Source organism: Clarias gariepinus, chromosome 26 (genome assembly GCF_024256425.1).
Source record: "Clarias gariepinus isolate MV-2021 ecotype Netherlands chromosome 26, CGAR_prim_01v2, whole genome shotgun sequence".
Taxonomy (NCBI): Eukaryota; Metazoa; Chordata; class Actinopteri; order Siluriformes; family Clariidae; genus Clarias; species Clarias gariepinus.
In genome coordinates, this window is record NC_071125.1 from 4,619,005 (window position 1) to 4,641,234 (window position 22,230).

General features: G+C 36.4%; 3 protein-coding genes across 4 annotated transcripts; all 3 read left to right on the forward strand.

Annotated features, from left to right (window-relative positions):
• The first annotated feature begins 291 nt into the window (after positions 1-291).
• LOC128514434 (free fatty acid receptor 2-like) lies at positions 292-4,202 on the forward strand. Its single transcript, XM_053488287.1, has 2 exons — positions 292-480; positions 3,197-4,202. Exon 2 carries the CDS (start codon positions 3,212-3,214, stop codon positions 4,166-4,168), a length of 957 nt encoding a protein of 318 aa, XP_053344262.1. The 5' UTR covers positions 292-480; positions 3,197-3,211; the 3' UTR covers positions 4,169-4,202.
• Positions 448-17,153, forward strand: LOC128514433 (free fatty acid receptor 2-like). 2 transcript variants are annotated; one of them, XM_053488285.1, is made up of 2 exons: positions 448-480; positions 16,109-17,153. In XM_053488285.1, exon 2 carries the CDS (start codon positions 16,127-16,129, stop codon positions 17,114-17,116), a length of 990 nt encoding a protein of 329 aa, XP_053344260.1. In that variant the 5' UTR covers positions 448-480; positions 16,109-16,126; the 3' UTR covers positions 17,117-17,153. The 2 variants fall into 2 exon arrangements, with proteins under 2 accessions (XP_053344260.1, XP_053344261.1); XM_053488286.1 differs by lacking the exon at positions 448-480 and adding an exon at positions 5,528-5,721.
• On the forward strand, positions 10,203-11,161 carry LOC128513832 (free fatty acid receptor 2-like). Its single transcript, XM_053487383.1, has one exon. It carries the CDS (start codon positions 10,211-10,213, stop codon positions 11,159-11,161), a length of 951 nt encoding a protein of 316 aa, XP_053343358.1. The 5' UTR covers positions 10,203-10,210.
• Positions 17,154-22,230: the final 5,077 nt, after the last annotated feature.

Consider the following 22,230-nt stretch of genomic DNA (forward strand, 5'->3'; position numbering starts at 1 on the left):
TTTTTTTATCCTCAAATGTGAGTAAAGAGCTTTCATGATAGTGTGAACTCACCCAGGTGGAACGGTTTAGATTAACCCCTTTCCTTGTTTAATCTAATATGTAGCTTCTTATATAAACAGGCATCATTCGCTCAAAGAGGATTATAAATTGCTGCTGCTCTATGCATACTGGAATAAAAACAGATGGCCCTGCCTGGTCGTAAAAGTCACCCAACGTTTACAAGCCTCATTTATTTGTCTTGATTACTTAGACAGAAGGAAATACTGCATCATATCCTTGGAGGAGTTACCGAGAAGCAGTTCAGTTCCAAGGAGCAAAGTTTCAAATCAGGATGTGAAAGAATGAAGCAGGAGAGTTCGCTATTAAAATATTTAAATTCTTAATGGGTTACGATGCATTTATTTAGGGAACTTGGAGTGATTTATGAGCAAAGGTGGTGACAAAAAAGAAAAGACTCATTTCATATTCCTGGCTTTAATGTAAGTATATATATTATTATTTATCTATTATTTTTTAAGTTTTAAGGCTTTATTGTTGCAACATAGAAGTCAAATAACTAATAATATTACATACATTTTGTTACTTTGTTACTTTTGTTGTTCATCAGGGTTCCACATTCATACCTACATGTATTAAACATTGTTTTAATGTATTAATGAACAATTAATGGTTTAATTGTTTTAATAATGGCTAAATATCATGCTTAACTTTTTACAAAACTCTTCCATAGATTCAGTTTTATCCTAGAAACTAAATTTAGTGTGTTAAAAACTGTCCATATTTTTTTGTTCAGTTTCTCTGCCTCTTGCCCTATCTACAAACAAGATTAGAATAAACAAACATGCAGATTAATATCAGTTGGCTGATTATTATTCTTCCGTCTCAGCTTATTTCCCTGGTTATAAATATCGGGCAATGTCAACACAAATTAATCAACTGATATCGTAATATGAAGAAACAGACATTTTCATGTGCCAGTAAGTAGTTTCTCAACAAATACAAAACATCATTATTTTCTAAAATGAACCTATGAGAAATCTCTCTCTCTCTCTCTCTCTCTCTCTCTCTCTCTCTCTCTCAGTCCTGCTGGAATACCCCTCTTACCTGTCTGGGGGGGCTTGGGTTTATTTTTCTGCTTGTGGGAGAAACTCAAAGGGCATTTAAGTCAAACTGGAACATTAAACAAACTCAGTTGGGAGATATAGGCATATCCCCCTATAACTCATGACAAATCCATATCCACATATTCGTTAATAGAGTTCCTGGGAGGCCAGTGTTTCAGATGTAAAGCAGGCAGTCAATCATGGCTCAGGCATACTGAGAAAAACTAGTGAAACATTGGGATGAGTGCAATAATGCAGCAGGGGATTATATGGGGAAATAAAAGCTTTCATAAGTCCCAGTTTGACTTGAATACCCCTTATTTTTGATTACTGAAATTTGAAAGACTGCTTCTAGTGATTTAATTTCAAGAGTTCCAAATTTTATGTCTTGTGGTTGCATAATTAATGACCACAGTGCTGGGAAACCTCCATAAATAAGCTTATACTAGTGGAATGGAACTGCCCTGAGTACAGCTCAAGAATTTGTTAGACAGACATATCTAACTAATGAGAGCTTATAGAAGGTAATGAGAAGGTATAGAAGATTTATAAAATAATCCTATTTATAAATATGGGACTGTATCAGTCATTGTTTGGTTAAAAAAATAAATAAAACTTCAAACATTCCACAAAGCACTATTGAATCCTTTTTTATGACACAACATACCAGATGTCAGTGAGCAGATAAGAAATGAATGAGTCACAGAAGGAACGTAGTGGCAACACAACCATGTTTCCTTATGATGTAACGAAGTTGATGTGCAGCATAATGGTTCAGTCAAACATAACACTTTGTGCCAAGCTAACATGAATCTCCAACATGCATGTCTGGTAAAAGTCAAAGAGGAACTCATAAAGCTCACCATTGTTCCAAAAAGTCCAGCTTTGCAGAGTGTCCATGCTAACTTGTCCAGTGAATAGCTTCTTCTGTCTGATTGCTTCTGCTCTTTTTATGTAACCTGTTGTCCTTTTAATTGCCTCTTTTACTGATATCCATTTTACCCAAATACTGACTTTTTGTTGGGCATCACCTCCAAAGTTACTTTTGTAAAGTTAAATATATATATATATATATATATATATATATATATATATATATATATATATATATATATTGTGGTCTTATCCCACAAAAAAAACAGTGCAACACAAATTAGAGAAAAAGCTGGTGCTGGCCATGATAGAAACCCCCAGCTCAATCCCCTGCTGCACATACAGTAGGGCCCACCAAGCAAAGAGCTCAAGAGTCAACAACACAGTCTCTAAATTCCTTAGATGCCAATCCAATTAAGCACTCACAGGATTTATTGGACAAACAAGTTAGAGCCACAGAGGCCCCACCCTAAAAACCACAGCACACAAAGGATCCACTGCTAATGTTCTGGTGCCACCACAGCACAATCACAGAGGCCCTGCAAAGCCATGCTCCAAGGGGCCAGAGCTGCCCAGGTAGCACACAGTAATCCTAAAAACTAGGTAATGTTAATGGTTTTACTGTCATGGTTTATCATCGAATGTCATCAAATTCAAGACCACTGTGGAACACATATAGTTATATTAAAAACTTTTGAATACTTATTTATGCACTGTAGTTTTAACTCTCCCTCTGCTAACAGAGTCAGTATTTGAACTTTTTAGAGTCAGGTGCAATTTGTGCAGTTTTACAGAAAAATTAGCTAGAAAGTACTATGATTTTCTGGGAATCCAAAAGAACCACCTACAGTTCTTCTAAGGACGTTGGCTGTTGCACAAGCTTCTTTTTTGCATTCAAAATCTGTCAGCTTACATTTTGTTTTATGTCTAAAAAGTGTTCTCTTATAGAATATGCTGCTTTCCTTTTTGGCATACATTTATTTATTTTTTTACTTTTAATTTTGTGCTGCTTTTAATTTTCTAATATTTTGAACTGGCTCAAAATAAAAAAAAACATTTTGACTCAAAATAAAGTTTATGAAAAAATTTTAAAATCTATAACAAAATTTGTACTAAAACACCAACTGTACCCTAGATGTTTGCACAGATCTAGGCTTGACTAATTCAAGGCTGGATACTTAATACCTGTTTATTGACAAAAATTATTCTCCTTTGTCAGACTTTTGTCAGAGCTATGGTGTCAGACGTGGTGATCCTGTCAGTCTACATCCTTACCTTCTTAATTGGCCTGCCGGCCAACATGCTCGCCTTGTACACCTTCATCAAGAAGCTCCGCAACAAACCCACACCCACTGACTTCCTCCTGCTCAATCTGACGATATCTGATCTTCTTTTCTTGCTCTTCTTGCCTTTCAAGATGTATGAGGCAGCATCTCAAATGATTTGGCTTCTCCCTAGTTATCTGTGTCCCCTTACCACATTTATATTCTTCTCCACCATCTATACTAGCTCGCTGCTTCTGATGGCTGTCAGTGTTGATCGTTACCTTTGTGTGGCATTCCCGGTCAAGTATAAGATCCACCAGAAGCCTATTTATGGAGTCATCTGTAGTGGTTTTATCTGGATCACAACATCAACTCATCTTTGCTTTGTATACATTGTGGATCACCTGACTGGGGGGGATAGCCAGGTCCATGACTGCTACAACAACTTTACTCAAATCCAGCTGGATGTAATTTTGCCCATGCGTCTGGAGCTATGCCTTATTCTTTACTTTCTACCGCTTTTTGTTTGCACATTCTGCTACACAAGATTCATCTTCATTCTCAGGCGCACAGCCAGCCTTAACAAGGGCAAGCGACGCAGGGCTGTTGGCATGGCTATGGGCACACTGCTGGTCTTTGTTGTCTGCTTCCTTCCCTACAACATCACGCACATCTTGGGCTACATCAGCAAGGATAATGTGAGCTGGAGATCTGATGCTTTGCTTCTCACCACCGTCAATACAGTCTTCGACCCAATCACATTTTATTTCTCCTCAGCTGCCTTTCAGGGAACTCTGAAGGGTCTCCTGAGACCCAGGACTAAGACTCCTTACACTGGCAATGGAATCGAAAATGTCTACACTACACAGAATCGAGTTAGAGAAGAAGACCAGACTAAAAATGTTGATGAAGTGCAAAGTGGATAGAGAGTCTGATTTTCTGAAAAAAAACTTCTTAATATAAAATCAGGGGGCCTTGCAAGACCTTCACAGGTGGTAGACAGAATAAAAAAAAAATGAATATGTATCTTTACTTTCTTAACTAACAAGTCCCTGTGGGACCAAATAGAGCCAAATTTGGTTATCTGTGACATGAAGCTATAACCACAAGTATGGCCTTCACATCGTGGGAAGAAGATGCGTCAACCTGGCACTTATGGGATCGCGTACCTCTCAAAGTTGGAATTTATGCCACCCTCCTATTCAGACCTTATTCTCTGATGAGTTTATTCCATTTTACTGATCTATTTTTGTTGCGAGGAAGCCAGAGCATTTTTTCAACCTTTGAAACATTTTTTTTTTACTGCATCAATCCTTTATTAGAGTCAATAAAGTCAATGTTTGCTTTTTAAGGGTTATCCAGGGAACAAGTATAAAGTTATTTTGCAGTGCAAGTTGAACTCTGTGGTGCAAATACTGTACCACTCCCTTGTCATATTTTCCATGTTTTCTACAACAGCTTATATCGAAGAAGAAAAAGATGAAAACACAATTCACAGCCTCCACAATCAGATGACCTAAATATTATAGTCAGGGATGTGTCTGTACCTTGAGAGTCCTGGGGCCAGTGTTCTGTAGACACTGATAAAGAGATAAAAAATAAATAAATAAATGCTTTTGCGAGGGAAAGCTTTTGACGCAATAGGTGCAGCTTGACAGAAATGGGGTTTAAAATCTCTTTTAGACTGTTTTATATATAAACTTTATATATACATATCTATATCTATTCTCTCTCTCTCTCTCTCTCTATATATATATATATATATATATATATATATATATATATATATATATATATATATATATAAAAAAATATATATATATATATATATATATATATATATATACACACTCTCTCATTATAAAAAAAAGGGCTATACATTCTACAAATAATCCAACCATCATTTCCCCCAGTAAACGTTTTTAACGACAGTATCTAAACTGATATCTTGGTTGTCTTTACACTATAGTCAAAAGCTGTATTATCAGCACTTCACATTAAAGCAACTCGCAGGAGAATAAATACTCTGGTATCTTATCAGTATGCTTTTTGCTCATATGCTGGATTTTTTTTTTTTTGGTGTATGTGTGTGTGTGTGTGTGTTGTGTAACTATACTGTATAGTTACATGAGGCATGTACAGATAAGGCAATGCTGACAGTAGGCTGAAAGATACACCCAAAGAAAAAAAAAAATTAGTAATGAGTAAGCCACCAGTCTGAGCACTCAGCTACTGCTCTCAGCTACACACGATTTATGGTTATTAACAGTTGGGGAGGTGTTTTGTTTCCTAAATGACATCAACATAATCAAATTTGCCCTGACTTCCTTTTGAAGTTTTATTCTTTGCAAGGCTGTAACCCAAGTGCCTGTATGCTGAAACTGAAAAAGTTTACAACATATGGACTGCTTTTAATCTTAATAAGAAGGAAGAAGACTTCTTTGGTTGTCATAACGCCGCAGCACATTGTTGTCATTGGGTAAGTCACAATGCTTAGTGTATTTAGACATACTATATGTAGGAGCAAGAGAAACTGCTCCGTGTTGACCTGTAATTTAAGTTTTTTAATGTTTTATCTATAACTTATGCTGACACATTTTTTCTTTCTTATTTCTTACTCTATTACATTTGTCTTCCTCACTTCTAATCTTACTTCTTCTAATATCTTTTTGCATATTTTAGATCTATGGGTTTATGAACCCCAATAAGACATAGCCAGCTTGCATAACATTTTGTTTCAGTGGTGAAAATCACAACTAACCCATGTTTGACTGAATGTGTTTAATCCACAAAAAAAACAAACCAGGATGTAAATCATATCTAGATGGACCTGATGTATTCCGATGTTGGAAACTTCTACTAACTAATCGTCTCCATGGGACCAAATTTTTTTTAGATGTTTTTTCGTTTTAAATTTTTATAATATATTTATATATTTATATATTTATAAAATACATAGGCTAAATATTTTAACCGGTATGATATTTAAACACTTTTTAAGGATGATATTCAAAATCAGTCAATTCTATTATATTTGGTGATGCACAGAAAAGTCTAGATAAATCATTAATATTTATTTATCTATACTTCCACTTTTAATCCTTAAAGCCTTAGTAAGCAAAGCTAAGCTTATTTATGTAGTATTTTATTAAATCTATTTTAAAATTACTGTTATGACATGGTCATACAGGGAACACAAAATGAAATTATACACAATTATTAATACAGGAAATGAATATGGTTATGGTAACCATTGTTTGTGGATGTTTGCCTGTCTGCAATATAGCTCTATATTTGTATTGTGGTTATTCATATCAAACCAAAGAGGGATCAAGGAAGTTAATGATATAATGTTTGAGCTGCTCATGTTACAGTTAAAGGCAGCAGCGTGTGACACAGTTGACTAAGGGCAACTGATGCTTTTAAAAACAGTTTCTGTTTTCTGATCCTAGGGTGGTAAATAAACCCCTTTTTTACTACTATGTGGATTAACTAAATAAGAAAATTATATTATAATATATTTTTATACAGTGCATTATGTCCAAAGAGTCTAAAGAGTGCAAAGTAAAGTAATAATTAATAGATAAATGTTATCATAAAAAGTAATTCTTATGTATGTAGCTCTTTCCTTTATGGTTTCTGGAGAAACTCTGATTAACTGTAAATGTTAGTTATATATAGTATGTAAGTATTAATGGTTCTGTGAAAACCCCTTAGGGGGAAAATCATCTAAATAACTTTCACCTTTCCAGCAAAATCAAAAAGCAGCATACGATGCAGTGTTTACAGTAAGTATGACTGACCTAAAGCCATGAAACCATCTTGCTCTAAATGACACGGTGGTTACCTTGAGGTTTGTAGCATTTATTTTCATTTCTTTTAACCACCAAGCATGGAAAGAATCACTTGGATAATGCAAGGTAGTGGAGTATAAGAAACCTGGAAACTCAAAAGATCACAGCCAAATTCTTGAACTGGTGCATTATGATACCCAGCTATCAGTGCCGTAGCTTTCTCGGAACAGCATGCCTCTAAGTTAAGGGCTTTCATCTGTATAATCTGTAGGTTTCTATTCCAGCTAAAAATAAGGGATAGTTGATTAGAGTATAGAACTGAAGAAACATGTGGAATCAATTGTTGCCCCTGTTTGGTTGGAATTAAAACTTGCAGCCCCAGAGGTTAGCTGCTCTAAGCAAATACCCCTTGTGCAAGTGATACAATTAGTGATATTCCTTTGTCATTGCTGCCGTATTGCTGAATGTGCGCAAATGAGACACAGTTATCGGGGCTCAAAATTTACCAGACACGCCATATCTTGGCTGTGTAGTGAACTGCAGAATTCAGTAGACTGACACGAAAGGAAATACCTACCGGACAAGATGAATACGTTTCAATGGGACTAATGTAATCTGTTTAAAACTTGTTTTATACAAACAGTTTCATCCACAGGTTGACCGTTATTACCCAAAAACATAGATAGTAGATATTGAAACCTTCAGGTAACCTTAAGGTCTTTCCTTTTTAGGTAAGGTAAGGTAAAAAAAAAAAAAAAAAAAAACTTTAAGTTTTTTTTTTTCACTAAGGTAAAACCTTAATGAACAAAAAAGATAACAAACAGTCTCTTAAAAAACACTATCCCCGTGTCTGTTGTGAATGTATGAGCTTTTATCACCTTTTTAAAGACTTAAATAAGCAGCAAGGAGTCGACATTGTGCTCTCATGAATTTGTACCTGCTCTTTGGGTTGACCCTCCAAGGTAGGATGCTATAACCATCTGTTATTCTATAAAAGCAGGGAAGGTGTATAGGTGTATGACATATAGACACATTTATATTACAGTGTAGCAGGTGGGCTGATGTGTATAGTATAAGAGAGTGTCTGAGAGGAAGTCCAGCAGCGAGTGTTTATGCAGATAAATGAGACACTATCATCTTATCTGTCTGCCGGCTTATGCGCCAGATATAGATGTAAAAAAAAAATAAAAAAAAAATAAAAAATAGAAACCAATAACAGTTAAAGATATAAGAACAAATAGCAAGTCTGCTTTAAAACACAGTTAACAGAAAGAGAGCCCAAGATATTTTCCCAGATAAGGTAAGCAGAGTAAATCATAAAGACAAGAAGGGTTATTCTCTGCAGTTAGAATTAAATGTCTTGTTGTCAGATATATATAGTAGCCCATTAAACAGAGGACAAGAAAATATCTCTGGCATATTACTGTATGCAGGAATTTAATTAAAATGAAAATCTTTGACATATAATTTTGTTTAAAAACAGCTGTCTAAGCAATTTAAAGATTAGGAAAAAACGAAATGTTCACAAAATTTTTTTGCAGTTGTGCAATGTACAGCTGTGAGTATGACAGGCAAGGTAAAAATCATGTGACGATGTGGCATATCGGCACAAGCTCTATAGGCCTGTGTCATTTCTCTGTAGGAAAATAGTTGATTTGACTAGCACTATCGATTCTCAGTAGTACCATAGGATGTGCATTAGGCACAGGAAGTGATACTCTGTAGGCTGATTGACTAAATGAATGATTTACTGTACAAATTTGGGTGATATTATCTTAGTTTTTCCACAAGGTCAGCTGATGGTCATCTGGCCAGCAACTCATCCAACTTTTTGTCTGACAAATAGTTCTTTAGAAAAATAGTTCGTCTGGGGGGAAAAAGGCACCGATGTCAGTTCAGCATTATACCCTAGCCCAATAAAGTGGTGCCTTAAGGAAGTCCAGCATTGATACTATGCCAGGCTTATTGGAATCATGATGGACTGAAGTGCCAGGTTCTTCCAAAATTATATGCAAAATGCTTAAAATTCTACAGATAAATGCATACTTTTAAAAATGAAAGTAATTTGTCCTAACACATTGGATCCAGCTACACATAATTTGTAGGACAGGATCTAACCAAAGCATTACAAGGCCTGTGCACTAAGAGGTTGTCTGTTGGATGTTTTCTGTGCTATATAAGTACTGTATTCCAAATCACTTGAAATGGGCCTGAAAAAGTAACTACAGTATGTAACACTGATTGGCAGCACTTTCAAATATTGAGAGCCAGCTATGTATTATTCTACCCCAATCACTGATTTTGCAGAACATATTTTCCCTCTCTTATGTTCTAACAAGTTCGGCCTGTGCATTCTTATGCAATATATGTTTTACTCATTTCAGGAATTTAATTCATTATATATAATGTATTTTCAGGTGAAACACTTGTGTCATAACGGCCACCAGTGACTTAAAGCAGAAAAAAACAATTAGTCAGATACATTACTGATGTACTATATGTGTGCATGTACCATATAATGTACATGAAAACTGAAATCTATTTGCTGCATGATGTTTCTTATTTTTTATTCAACCAGTGTCCTGCAGTCACCAAAAATGATAGACCCCCAGAAGATAGACCCCTGTGATTCCGCTAGTCTGTCGCTCAATCGAGTTTCATTAGAGAGATGTTTTGTTTATTTTTTCAGATTAAACAGTGTTTCCGTTGTGTGAAAAGCGTGGAGGAAGGGTAACTGTGTACGATCAGAAGGGGAAGAGGGGAGCTTACTTTAGATTTACACACACACACACACACACACACACAGAGCCTGCACACACAAACAGATACACTTACCTGTCGGGATTTATTTTTACTTATATTTAAAGGTAAAGTTTTTTTTTTTTTTTTTTACTTAATATTTTGAGTTAATTGTTTTTAGGTATTTAATTTTTGGGGCTGTGGAATAAATAATTTGAGTGTCCATTATTTCTTATGGGAAAATTATATTTGGTTTACGAGTAGTTTGGAACACTAGCTGATTCCAGAACGAATTATGCTCGTAATCCAAGGTTCCACTGTATATGTGTGCATGTAACATATATATGTAGACGAAAACTACAATCCATGTGCTGCATGATGTTTCTTATTTTTGTTCCACCAGTGTCCTGCAGTCACCAAATAAAAGACCGCAAGATGACACCCTCGCAGATGACACCCACCCAGTATATAAACCCACACGTTCTTCTCGCTGCCTACATTATAACCTTCTCAATTGGCCTACCAGCTAATATCCTGGCCATGTATGCTTTTATCATAAAGCTTATCAAAAAGCCCACACCCACAGATGTCCTCCTCCTGAATCTGACTCTCTCTGATCTCCTCTTCTTGGTTTTCCTACCACTTAAGATGTATGAGGCAGCATTTAACTTGAAGTGGTACCTTTCCAAGGACTTGTGTGCTATCATGTCATTTGTCTTTTTCAGCACCATCTACATCAGCTCTCTGTTGCTGATGGCTATTAGCATTGACCGCTACTTGGCAGTGGCTTTCCCAGTGACCTACAGGAAGTTTCGCAAGATTCTTTATGCCATCACTGGCAGTATTTTTATCTGGCTATTCGGTGGTGCACACTGCACAATTGTGCTTTTTGTCATCTATATGAGAGATGACAACGACACTACAGTTACCAACATTTGCTACGAGAACTTTAGCAAGAACCAGTACAGTGTTTTACTTCCAGTGCGCCTGGAGATTTTTGTAGTTGTCTTTTTGGTGCCCTTAGCTATATGCGTGTTCTGTTATCTTAACTGCATTTGGATCCTTAGCCATAAGCCCCGCATTACAAAGGAGAAAAAGCAGAGGGCCATTGGAATGGCGCTGGGTACCTTGATTGTCTACTTGGTTTGCTTTTTGCCTTTTAACACCTCTCATCTGGTTGGCTTTATCACCACAGAAAGCCCAGAGTGGAGGTACTACACGCTGCTCTTAAGCACCTTTAACGCCTGCCTTGACCCCATTATCTTCTACTTCTCATCTAGTGTGTTTCGCAACACTGCCAAATTGTCTTTCTGGAAATTTTTCTCAATTAAGCGCAAACTAGTCTTTAATATCCCTCCTACCCTTCACAATTTGAGCACTGAGTAATGATAATAGTAGCAACAGAAAATAAAGAGATGTTACAAGATTGTATTGTTATTTTCCTCCTTAAGTAAATTCATCAGCTGAATATATCAAAACTGTTGTTTTTTTTCTTTTTACATGATTTTTTTAATACATACATATTCATGTATAATACAGAGCTGTTTTATTCTTGAAGAAAGCTTTTTTTTTTATAAGTCAAGAAAACAATTTCACTTTGCAATGAGCTGCATTACACACACACACACACACACATATATATATATATATATATATATATATATATACATACACACATACCCACAAGTATATATATATATATATATATATATATATATATATATACACATATATATATATATATATATATATATATATATATATATATATAAATAAATAAATTTATAAATATAAAGCAGTCATAGCTCTGGCATTCCGAGAAAACTTTCTACCTTGATGGTATTCAGGCACTAATGAACCACTGGGATAAGTGCATTATTGTAGAAGGGGATTATTTTTTGAAAAATAAAGTGATTTTTCAATTCTATTTTGCTTAATCAAAAGTCCCAGTTTGACTTGAACCAGGACTTTATATATTAATATTTAGATAAATGTTTTGATATTTAACATTTTTATAAAATATTTAAATGTCGAATAATTTATTCTGCTTTAATTTTTTTACTATGTGTTCATGTCTCATGATGTTGACATGACTGATGTTTTTGCTGAAAGGAAATGCAGAACCATTTTAGCCATTCAGAAACAGGCACAGCCATTTATTTCTCATTTACTCTTGTGACTGATGTTGAAAAATAATTGGATTTTCCTGGAAAGAGGTTTCCTAATTGATTTTTCTTGTCTTTCCTATACCATTAATATATTATACTTTAGGATGCGATAATATATTATCATCAGCATTTAGCAGTGTACTAACATTTAGCAATATAATTTACATTTACTGTAGCAATGTACTAAGACATTTTACAATATATTCCATTTCAGTATGGATTCTTTTAATTTTTTCTTCTTATCCTTTATCTTTTGATCCAGCAACTCACTTGCACTCGGGCATCCTGTAAGCACACATGTTAAAGATACCTGCAATGCAATGCAAAAAAAAAAAAAATTGATACATTGATGGTTCTTACAAAACATAAACTGTGTTATTAGTATTTACGTATTTTTTCACCTGAAAAAGGTAATTAGCATAGCAACCCAGTCGAGTACGTAGGTACTCGACTGGAAAAAAAGCGCTTTTCCAGAAATTTCAAAGTAAGGAAGATATTAGATTTTAGCTTGCTGTATTACCATAAATCCAAATATATTCTGAGGTTAATTTGGTAGCACTTGCAGTAGGGAGGTCATGTAAACAGTTGAATATTTGGGTTCCTCTAGGATTTTCCAAGGGGTTTGACTTGGATCTATTTTTGAATGTCCCTTAAATCCACAAACCCATATAAAGTTGGCAACTCTTTAACATGTTCAGCTTATACAAACTAACTGATCCACACACAACATGGCACAGGTTTTATGGCAAATGCCATGTCGCTTTATTTAAACAAAAACATTTTCTTTTAAGCAAGTGATCATTTCTATTATGGTATTGTGTAAATTAAAAGTCTCAGACATCCTGATTTTTTTACTTCTACACTTTATAACTTCTACATTGTGTGTATAAAATTCACATCTAAGAACAGTACATACACTACACTATATAGCCGAAAGCTGGTTTACACTTGAGCATCACACCGATCTGTGGTTCTTTCCACAAACATGGAAGCACACAATTGTATAGAATGTCCCTTCTTTAGATTATGCATCCCAAACCTCTTTCATCGTAACAAAGCCACAATGTACAGTCGTGGCCAAAAGTTTTGAGATTTAAATAAATATTGGAAATTGGAAAAGTTACTGCTTAAGTTTTTATATCAGCAATTTGATTATACTCCAGAATGTTATCAAGAGTGATCAGATGAATTGCATGGTCCCTCTTTGCCATGAAAATTAACTTAATCCCCCAAAAAAACCTTTCCACTGCATTTCATTGCTGTCATTAAAGGACCCGCTGAGATCATTTCAGTAATCATCTTGTTAAAGGTGAGAATGTTGATGAGCACAAGGCTGGAGATCATTATGTCAGGCTGATTGGGTTAGAATGGCAGACTTGACATGTTAAAAGGAGGGTGATGCTTAAAATCATTGTTTTTCCATTGTTAACCATGGTGACCTGCAAAAAAACGCGTGCAGCCATCATTGCGTTGCATAAAAATGGCTTCACAGGCAGGGATATTGTGACTTCTAAGATTGCACGTAAATAAACAATTTATAAGATCATCAAGAACTTCAAGTAAGAGGTTTAATTCTTGTTAAGAAGGCTTCAGGGTGTCCAAGAAAGTCCAGCAAGGGCCAGGATCGTCTCCTAAAGAGGATTCAGCTGCGGGATCGGAGTGCCACCACTGCAGAGCTTGCTCAGGAATGGCAGCAGGCAGGTGTGAGGGCATCTGCATGCACAGCGAGGCGAAGACTTTTGGAAGATGGCCTGGTGTCAAGAAGGGCAGCAAAGAAGCCACTTCTTTCCAAAAACAACATCAGGGACAGATTGATCTTCTGCAGAAAGTATGATGAATAGAGTGCAGAGCACTGGGGCACAGTCATTTTCTCCGATGAAGCCTCTTTCTGATTGTTTGGGGCATCTGTAAAAAGGCTTGTCCGGAGAAGAAAAGGTTTACAGCCATAAATAAAGAATGGTACCAAAACTCTCTCCAACATCAACTTCTTCCAACAATCCAATAACAGTTTGATGAAGAACAATGCATTTTTCAGCACGATGGAGCATTGTGCCATAAGGCAAAAGTGATAACTAAGTGGCTCGGGGACCAAAACGTTGAAATTTTGGGTCCATGGCCTGGAAACTCCCCAGATCTCAATCCCATTGAGAACTTGTGGTCAATCCTCAAGAAGTGGGTGGACAAACAAAAACCCACAAGTTCTGACAAACTTCAATAAGTGAGTATGAAAGAATGGGCTGCTATCAGTCAGGATTTGGCCCAGAAGTTGATTGAGAGCATGCCCAGTCGAATTGCAGAGGTCCTGAAAAAGGGCCAACACTGCAAATACTGACTCTTTGCATAAATGTCATGTAATTGTCGATAAAAGCCTTTGAAACGTATAAAGTGCTTGTAATTATATTTCAGTACATCACAGAAACAACTGAAACAAAGATCTAAAAGCAGTTTAGCAGCAAACTTTGTGAAAACTAATATTTGTGTCATTTACAAAACTTGTGGCCATGACTGTACATGGTTTGCCAAGATCACAACAAAAGAACCTCACTGAACATTTTTTGTCATTAACAGAAATGGCCACCTATGTCCCGATCTCACCCAATATAAGTGCTTGACCTCACTAATGCTGTCGTGGGCTTAATGAAGACAAATCTCCAAAGCCCAATTCTTCTGTAGAATTTTATAGGATGGAAAAATGATAGTTTTGACCATCCTGGCATGAAAGGAAATACCTACCTGACAACATAAATACTTTCTAATATAATTTGTTTAAAATAGTTTTATACAAACAGTTCCATTTACAGGCTGATAGTTATTACCTAATGGGATAAATATCAAATGTTAAAACCTTAAAAAAAAAAAATTTATCATTAGCCCTTCAACTCCAACTTCCACACTCATCACTCTATCAGACATTCTCCTCACTTCCACTACGCTCTTGGCATACTCTTCCCCTTGTATTAGGTCTCCGTTATTATCCGTCTTTTGTACACGGTACATCCACTTTACTCTACTCCAACATTTTAGCTAGCTCTCTCCCTTTACCAGTCATAGTGCCAACACTCAAAGTTCCTATTTTAAACTCTACGCTTTCAACTCTTCCAGACAACAGTTTAGAAAGAACAGAATGTTCAAAACTGCAGCACAAAAATGTGGGAGGTTGTACAGGTGTCACAAATACCGGAAAGATCATTTGATGATGCAATGTTTCCGCATAATCTGCATAAGGACATTCTCAGTAGTACCATTGGGTGCACATTAGGCACAGAAGTAAATGTTCCACAGGCTGCATTAAATACTCCATGGCCAATTGACTGATTTAGACATTTGAATGACATTAGCTTGGGCAAAACTCTGGAAATCTAAAGTTTGTCCCCAAGGTGGTGATCGTCTGGCCACCAACTCATACAACTTTTTTGTCAGGCTTACCATTTTTCTGACAAATAGTTCTCACGTCTTTTTTGTCAAACTGTGATAAGTAGGAAAAAGGCACTGATGTCAGTTTAGCAGAAAATTTAGCTTATTAAGGAGAGGCCTGTAGGAAGTTTGGCATTGATATTGTGCCAGGTTATTGGAATCATGGTGGACTGAAGTGCAACATTCTTTCAGAAATCATATGAAATATGTTTAAGATTCTATAAATAAATGCCATCAGTGGTGCTGTAGTGAGGTCCAACGGCCAATGCATACCTTTAAAAATAGGTCATTTAAAAATAATTTGAGACCCATGCAAATACATTAAATCCAACTAATGAAGGACACATCATTTGTAGGACAACTCTAATCCTGGTCTAATTAAAGGATTACCAGGCCTGAGGACTAAAGTGTGTTGAGGTGTGTCACCTGGATTGTGTAGTCAGTCCAAATCACTTGGAATGAGCCAAAACGTTTGTGTTAACTATTTCATGCTGATTGGCAGAACTCAGGGCCAATTGAGCATTATTCTACCCCAATCACTGATTTGGCAAAACATATTTCCCCCTTTTACAGTATGTTTAAACAGTTTGGCCTGTGCTTGCATCAAAAAGGCCACCAGTGACTTTATGCAGAAAAAAGCAATTAGTCAGTTACATGACTGATGTACTGTATATGTTTGCATGTACCATATAATGTAAACAAAACCTGCAATCCATGTGCTGCATGATGTTTCTTATTTGTGTTCCACCAGTGTCCTGCAGTCGCCAAAATGATAGACTCCCAGACGATAGACCCCCGGGTGCTTCTCACTGCCTACATTATAACCTTCTTAATCGGCCTACCAGCTAATATCCTGGCAATGTATGCTTTCATCATGAAGCTTACCAAAAAGCCCACATCCACAGACATCCTCCTGCTGAACCTAACTCTCTCTGATCTCCTCTTCTTGTTTTTCCTACCACTGAAGATGTATGAGGCGGCATCGGACATGAAGTGGTACCTTTCCCAGGACGTGTGTGCTATCATGTCATTTGTCTTTTTCAGCACCATCTATGTCAGCTCTCTGTTGCTGATGGCTATTAGCATTGACCGCTACTTGGCAGTGGCTTTCCCAGTGACCTACAGGAAATTTCGCAAGATTCTTTATGCCATCACTGGCAGTATTTTTATCTGGCTGTTCAGTGGCGCACACTGCACAATTGTGTTTTTTGTCGTCTATATGAGAGATGACAACAACAGCACATGGAAAAACACCTGCTACGAAAACTTTAGCCCTAACCAGAAAAGCATTGTACTTCCTGTGCGCCTGGAGTTTTTTGTAATTCTGTTTTTGGTGCCCTTAGCTATATGCATGTTCTGTTATCTTAACTGCATCTGGATCCTTTACCATAAGCCCCGCATTACAAAGAAGAAGAGGCACAGGGCTATTGGAATGGCGCTGGGTACCTTGGTCGTCTACTTAATTTGCTTTTTGCCTTACAACACCTCTCATCTGGTGGGCTTTGTCACTGAACAAAGCCCACTGTGGAGGTACTACATGCTGCTCTTAAGCACCTTCAACGCCTGCCTTGACCCCATCATCTTCTACTTCTCATCTAGCGTGTTTCGCAACACCGCCAAATTGTCTCTCTGGAAAGTTTTCTCGATTAGGCGCCGACTAGGCGGGAACAACCACCACACCCCTCACAATATGAGCATTGAGCGAGATTCTGTCTCAGATAAGGAATATGACCATGACAATGGTAGCCACAGAAAATAAAGAGATATTACAAGATTATACAATGATTTTGCCTGAAGCCTTAAATACATGTTTGAGGTAAATTCATCCACCAAAAGTTTTTTTGTATGATTTTTATATATATACTGTATATAATATATACAATACAGAGATGTATTATTCAAGTATTAGTAAGCCAAATCTTGTTCTAAACAATATTTTAACTAGGTTTCTTGAAAGAATGCTTCTTATTTGTCAGTATACTACAAACTATAATCAGACAGTGTTGTCAGCAGTACTGGCTGCAAGGTAAATCACAGGTTTATAATTAAATGTACTAGTTCTTATTTTTAATATGAAGCAATGATCATATTGTAATATTCAGATGTCAAGACGAGTAAGCTTTTCCTTAGACCAGAAAACAATTTCACATTCCATTGAGCTGCATTACACATACCAACATATAACCAAATATAGTAATTGATATTTATGAGAGATGTTCAAGTCAAACTGGGACTTGTGATGAATTTCTGTTGATTGAAAGCATAAATCATATTGACAGACACCGAAGACTTCAATTACAGTAAAAATAATGAGATGCAGTCATGCGTTTCAAAGTAGGCCGTATGTCTGTGAATGATGATCCCGGCTGAGGTGGCACTGACCCCACAGTCATTCCCATTAACATTCAGAAAATGAAACGCCTGATACTTAAAAATCCATGGAAAATTTTGAGATGGAGATTCATCTGTCTGTGGGAATTATACACACATTCACCAACACCACTTTCGCATTACAGGAACTTATCTGGAAGTTATTGCCACATCCCCAGACAGTCATGACCTTGCTTCAAGACATTTCAACACATATGGGCCATTAAAAAAGTTCCTGGAGAGCCAACCTTTCATAAATGAAGGATGCAGTCCGGTTATTGCTCAGACATATGGGAAAATTTTCTACCTTGACCGTTTTCTAGCACTAGTAAAAAGCTGGAACTAAGACTTTTGGCTTGAACTGGGACTTTTGATTTTGCTAAATAATTGCCCTTTCACCAACCTAAGTCTTTTTTTTTTTTGATAACTGACATTGGAAGACTTCTTATAGGCAAAGAGTTTGCAATTTCATGTTTTGATTTCTTGTTATAATGAACCGGTTGTTGCTTTTTTTTTTTTTTAATAATTGCTGGATTTCCCAAAGTAAGTTTTGGCAGTAATGTTCAGGCAGATATTAAAATTACTCTGGTAATGTACTCTGCTCAAAATCTGCCCATTTTGAATGCAACAATACATTGTATCTCTAGATCTTTCACATAAGTATTTACAATTTTTAGTTTAACTTCATTTCTCATTGATATTTATGTTGCTGTTACTTAAAGAAAAGTTGAGAATCATTTCTCAGAGTGAAACAGGCACTGCCATTCATTTTAAGACATTTAATGCCGTTCTACTATTTGGGATCATTTACTTTTGTGACTGATGTTGGTGGATAATTGCTTTTTTGGAAAGAGTTTTGTTAATTGATTATTGTTGTTCTTCCTATACAATTAATATATTATACTATGAAATACTATAGTATTATCATCAACAATTAGCAATGTACTAACTTTTAGTAATATAACTTACATTTAGCAATGTACTACATAGATATTATAATATATTCCATTTCCGTATGGATTCTCCTTGTTTTTTAATTCCTTTTTATGCTTCTACATCATGATTCTCACCTGCATTCATGCATCCTGCAGGCTCATATGTAAAGAATACCTGCAATGCGAGCACAAAAAAAAATAAAACAATAGGTAGATTCTCACGAGACGTGGCTTGTGTAATTAGTATTTACGTATTTTTCCACTTGCAAAGAAGGTCATTAGCATAGCAACCCATGTATGAATATTAGACCAGGAAAAGTGCTAGTCACTAAAGTGCTTTCCCAGAAAGTTCACCATTACCCCGGTGTAGATCGCCATGGCCAGGAAAAGGCCATGGCAGAGAAGGCTAAAAAAGTTAAGTATAAGAATTTAGGGTTCAGGATTACTAGGATTAATAAACCTAGTGGCTGTTGCTTACAGGTTGCTCACTGTATAACCATAAACTAAAATATTTGCAATCTGAGGTTAATTTGGCTGCCCTTAGGTAACAGAGTCTGGCCATTTTTTGCTAACTCTAACGAAGTCATCTATAAAGTTATAAATCTGGGTTCTTCAAGGTTTTTTTTTTTAATGGGGTTTTAACTTAAACTTAAATTTTGCATCAACAACCTGTTCAGCTTATACAAACTTATTTGAGACTATTCTTGAAGAGAAATGACCGAGAGAGGGTTTAGTAATAGAATGTTAATTTTAAACAGTGTTTGGTGCTGATCTTTCGGCTGCTTATCTATCACATAACATGGCAAAGGTTTTTTTGCCAAATGCCCTTCCTGACAGAACCCTTCACTACTATCCGGGCTTGGGACTGGCACAGCATCCCTATGTTGCAGTGATTAAACCAAAACACTTTAAGCAAGTGATGATTTCTATTACCTTGTTGTTCAAGTTCAAAGTCACAAACATACTGGTTTTCACATTTAAGAACAATGCATAACCTACGTTATAAAGCCAAAAGTCTGTTTACACCTGATATTACACCATCAATTGTGGCTGAATGAACACAAATCCCCACAGCTAATTCTTTACAAGGTAATAATTATTACCTAAAGAGAAATATTAAATGTCAAACCTTGTCAAAATCAGCCTCTAAACTTCGCTCATTCAAGAGAGTTTACAAAAGGAAAACGTGCACAACCTACAGACACATTTATAGATCAATATTCACAGTGTAGTAGGCGTGCTGATTTGTACAGTCTGAGAGAGAACATATTAAATGGAATGGAATATTTTGTGAGAAATATCATCGTCCCTGTAAATCAATATCAACGGTAGCTAGGAAAAAAAAAACAATGAGATGGCAATAGGAAGAAACCTTGGGAGGAACCAGACTCAACAAGTAAACCCCTCATCATTTGGTTGTTTAGGGACAGTAGGAATTGTTTTGCAGTCATACTGTGTGTTAGGCAGCTGGAGGTTCAATATACAGGGTGACACAAAAAAACTTTTTTACAATCCAATAAAACTAGAAGTGATAAAAGAAATACATTTTATTACCCATTCCACTGATCCATGATTACTAAAAAGGCGGAGTGTTTACTTGCTAAATGTCACTAACCCGCAGTGCTACCACCTGCTAATGGCTACCAATACGCATTTCAAAAATTCCTGTTATTCTGTGTCACCTTGTATTAGCATATGTTAAAACCCTCCGATTTTCTCCCTAATTTAGTCATGTCCAATTCCTCCACATCACTAAGGGGCTCCCACATTAAGGCTACTACTACCACTCGAAGTCGAAGGCCCAGCAGATGTTTTTAAGTTAATATAGAGTCTCGTTATTGGAGGCTCAGGTACAAAAATTAAATTTATTTACTACTATGTTATTATTGTGGCGGTTTCTGCAGTCTTTTTTGTGGTTAACTTTGCTACGGTATTAAATAAGAAACTAATATTTTTTTTGTTATTTTTCATAAGAGTAAAGGGATCTAGCAACACTAAGAGCTTTTTTCATAGTTCAAGATGTTCTCTTTCCATGCTATTTAAAAATACTAACAATATAGTTTGATGCCATTTATGTTTTTATTTTTGAGCTGTCTATTGTAAAGTGTACGTGTGCACATTTATTCAGTGAGCTAGGTTTTATCTTAATATCCAAATTACAGTTGATAATTCTGGGAGATTAGTGAGAATTGATATACGTTTGATGCGGCGGCGTGGCACTGTAATTGTCACGAGCGGGGTGTAGTGGCAGGTGTTGATCGCCGTGGGCAGTGTTAGCAGGCACAGAGGCAGAGGGGTGTGTAATAAAAAAAAAGGAGTCTTTAATGAACATTAAACACAAAATATAAATAAAGACACAAACAAAGGAACAAACACTTAAACAATATTTAACTCTGTGCTAACAGGGGCTCTCTGGCAAGACACAGACTGGAGGACAAACACACGTCCTGTGGCGAGACACAGGCAGGAGGAGGACAAACATAACAGGACACACAAACTATGCGTGGATCTGAAACCGGACACTAGAAAGACACGTAAAGACTAGAGGGAGACACGTAGAGACTAGAAACGGGACAAGGGCTAAAGACATGGCAATCAGCTAGGCATAGCTTTTAACTAAACATGGTTAAGCTGTGCTGATGGATAAGTCTGGGTTTGGCAGGAAAACGCTACTTGTCTGACTGCAATGTCAGACACTTTACTCCTCCAAGTGAAAAGTTTGGTGGAGGGGGGATTATGATGTGGAGATGTTTTTCAGGGATTAGGCTCGACCCCTTAGTTCCAGTGAAAGGATCTGAAAAGGAATGCTTCAGTATAGCAAGACATTTTGGACAATCTTATTTGTGGGAACAGTTTGGGGATGACCCCTTCCTGTTTCAACATGACTGCACACCAATGCACAAAGCAAGGTCCATAAAGACATGGACAAGTGAGTTTAATGTGGAAGAACTTGACCTGACTGGAGTCCTGACCTCAACCTGATATAACACCTTTGGGATAAATTAGACCAGCCATTGTCCAACATTAGTGTCTGACAAATGCGCTTCTGGGGAAAGGGACAAAAATTGACATAACCACATTCCTAAACCTTGTGGAATGCCTCTTCAGAAGGGCTAAAACTGTTGTAGCTGCAAAGGGTGGGCCAACATCATATTACACTTTATGGATTAAGAATTGAATGTTACACGTTCATATGCATGTGAAGGCAGACAATCGAATACTTTTGGCAATAAAGTGTATCTTGTAGTTTTTGTTTTTACCATTACACTAGTAACTTATGGTCAGTTTTCACATTACCCTGTGTATACTGACTATATGTAAGATATACAATTTATAACCTGTCTAAGAGTTTCTGTGTCTGTTTCTTCTAATTATCTAAAATTATCATTGGGATCAATAAAGTATCTATCAATCTATGACTGTGTGGGTAATGGTGGATTAATCAAAACTGTGAGTCGGGTGGATGGTCACTCAATGCTTCCTTTATTGGCCTGGAATAAACATCACCATAAGTTGGTTATATTGCAGATCATTAATGATGTATAACAGTCAGCAGAAAGTCAGTATG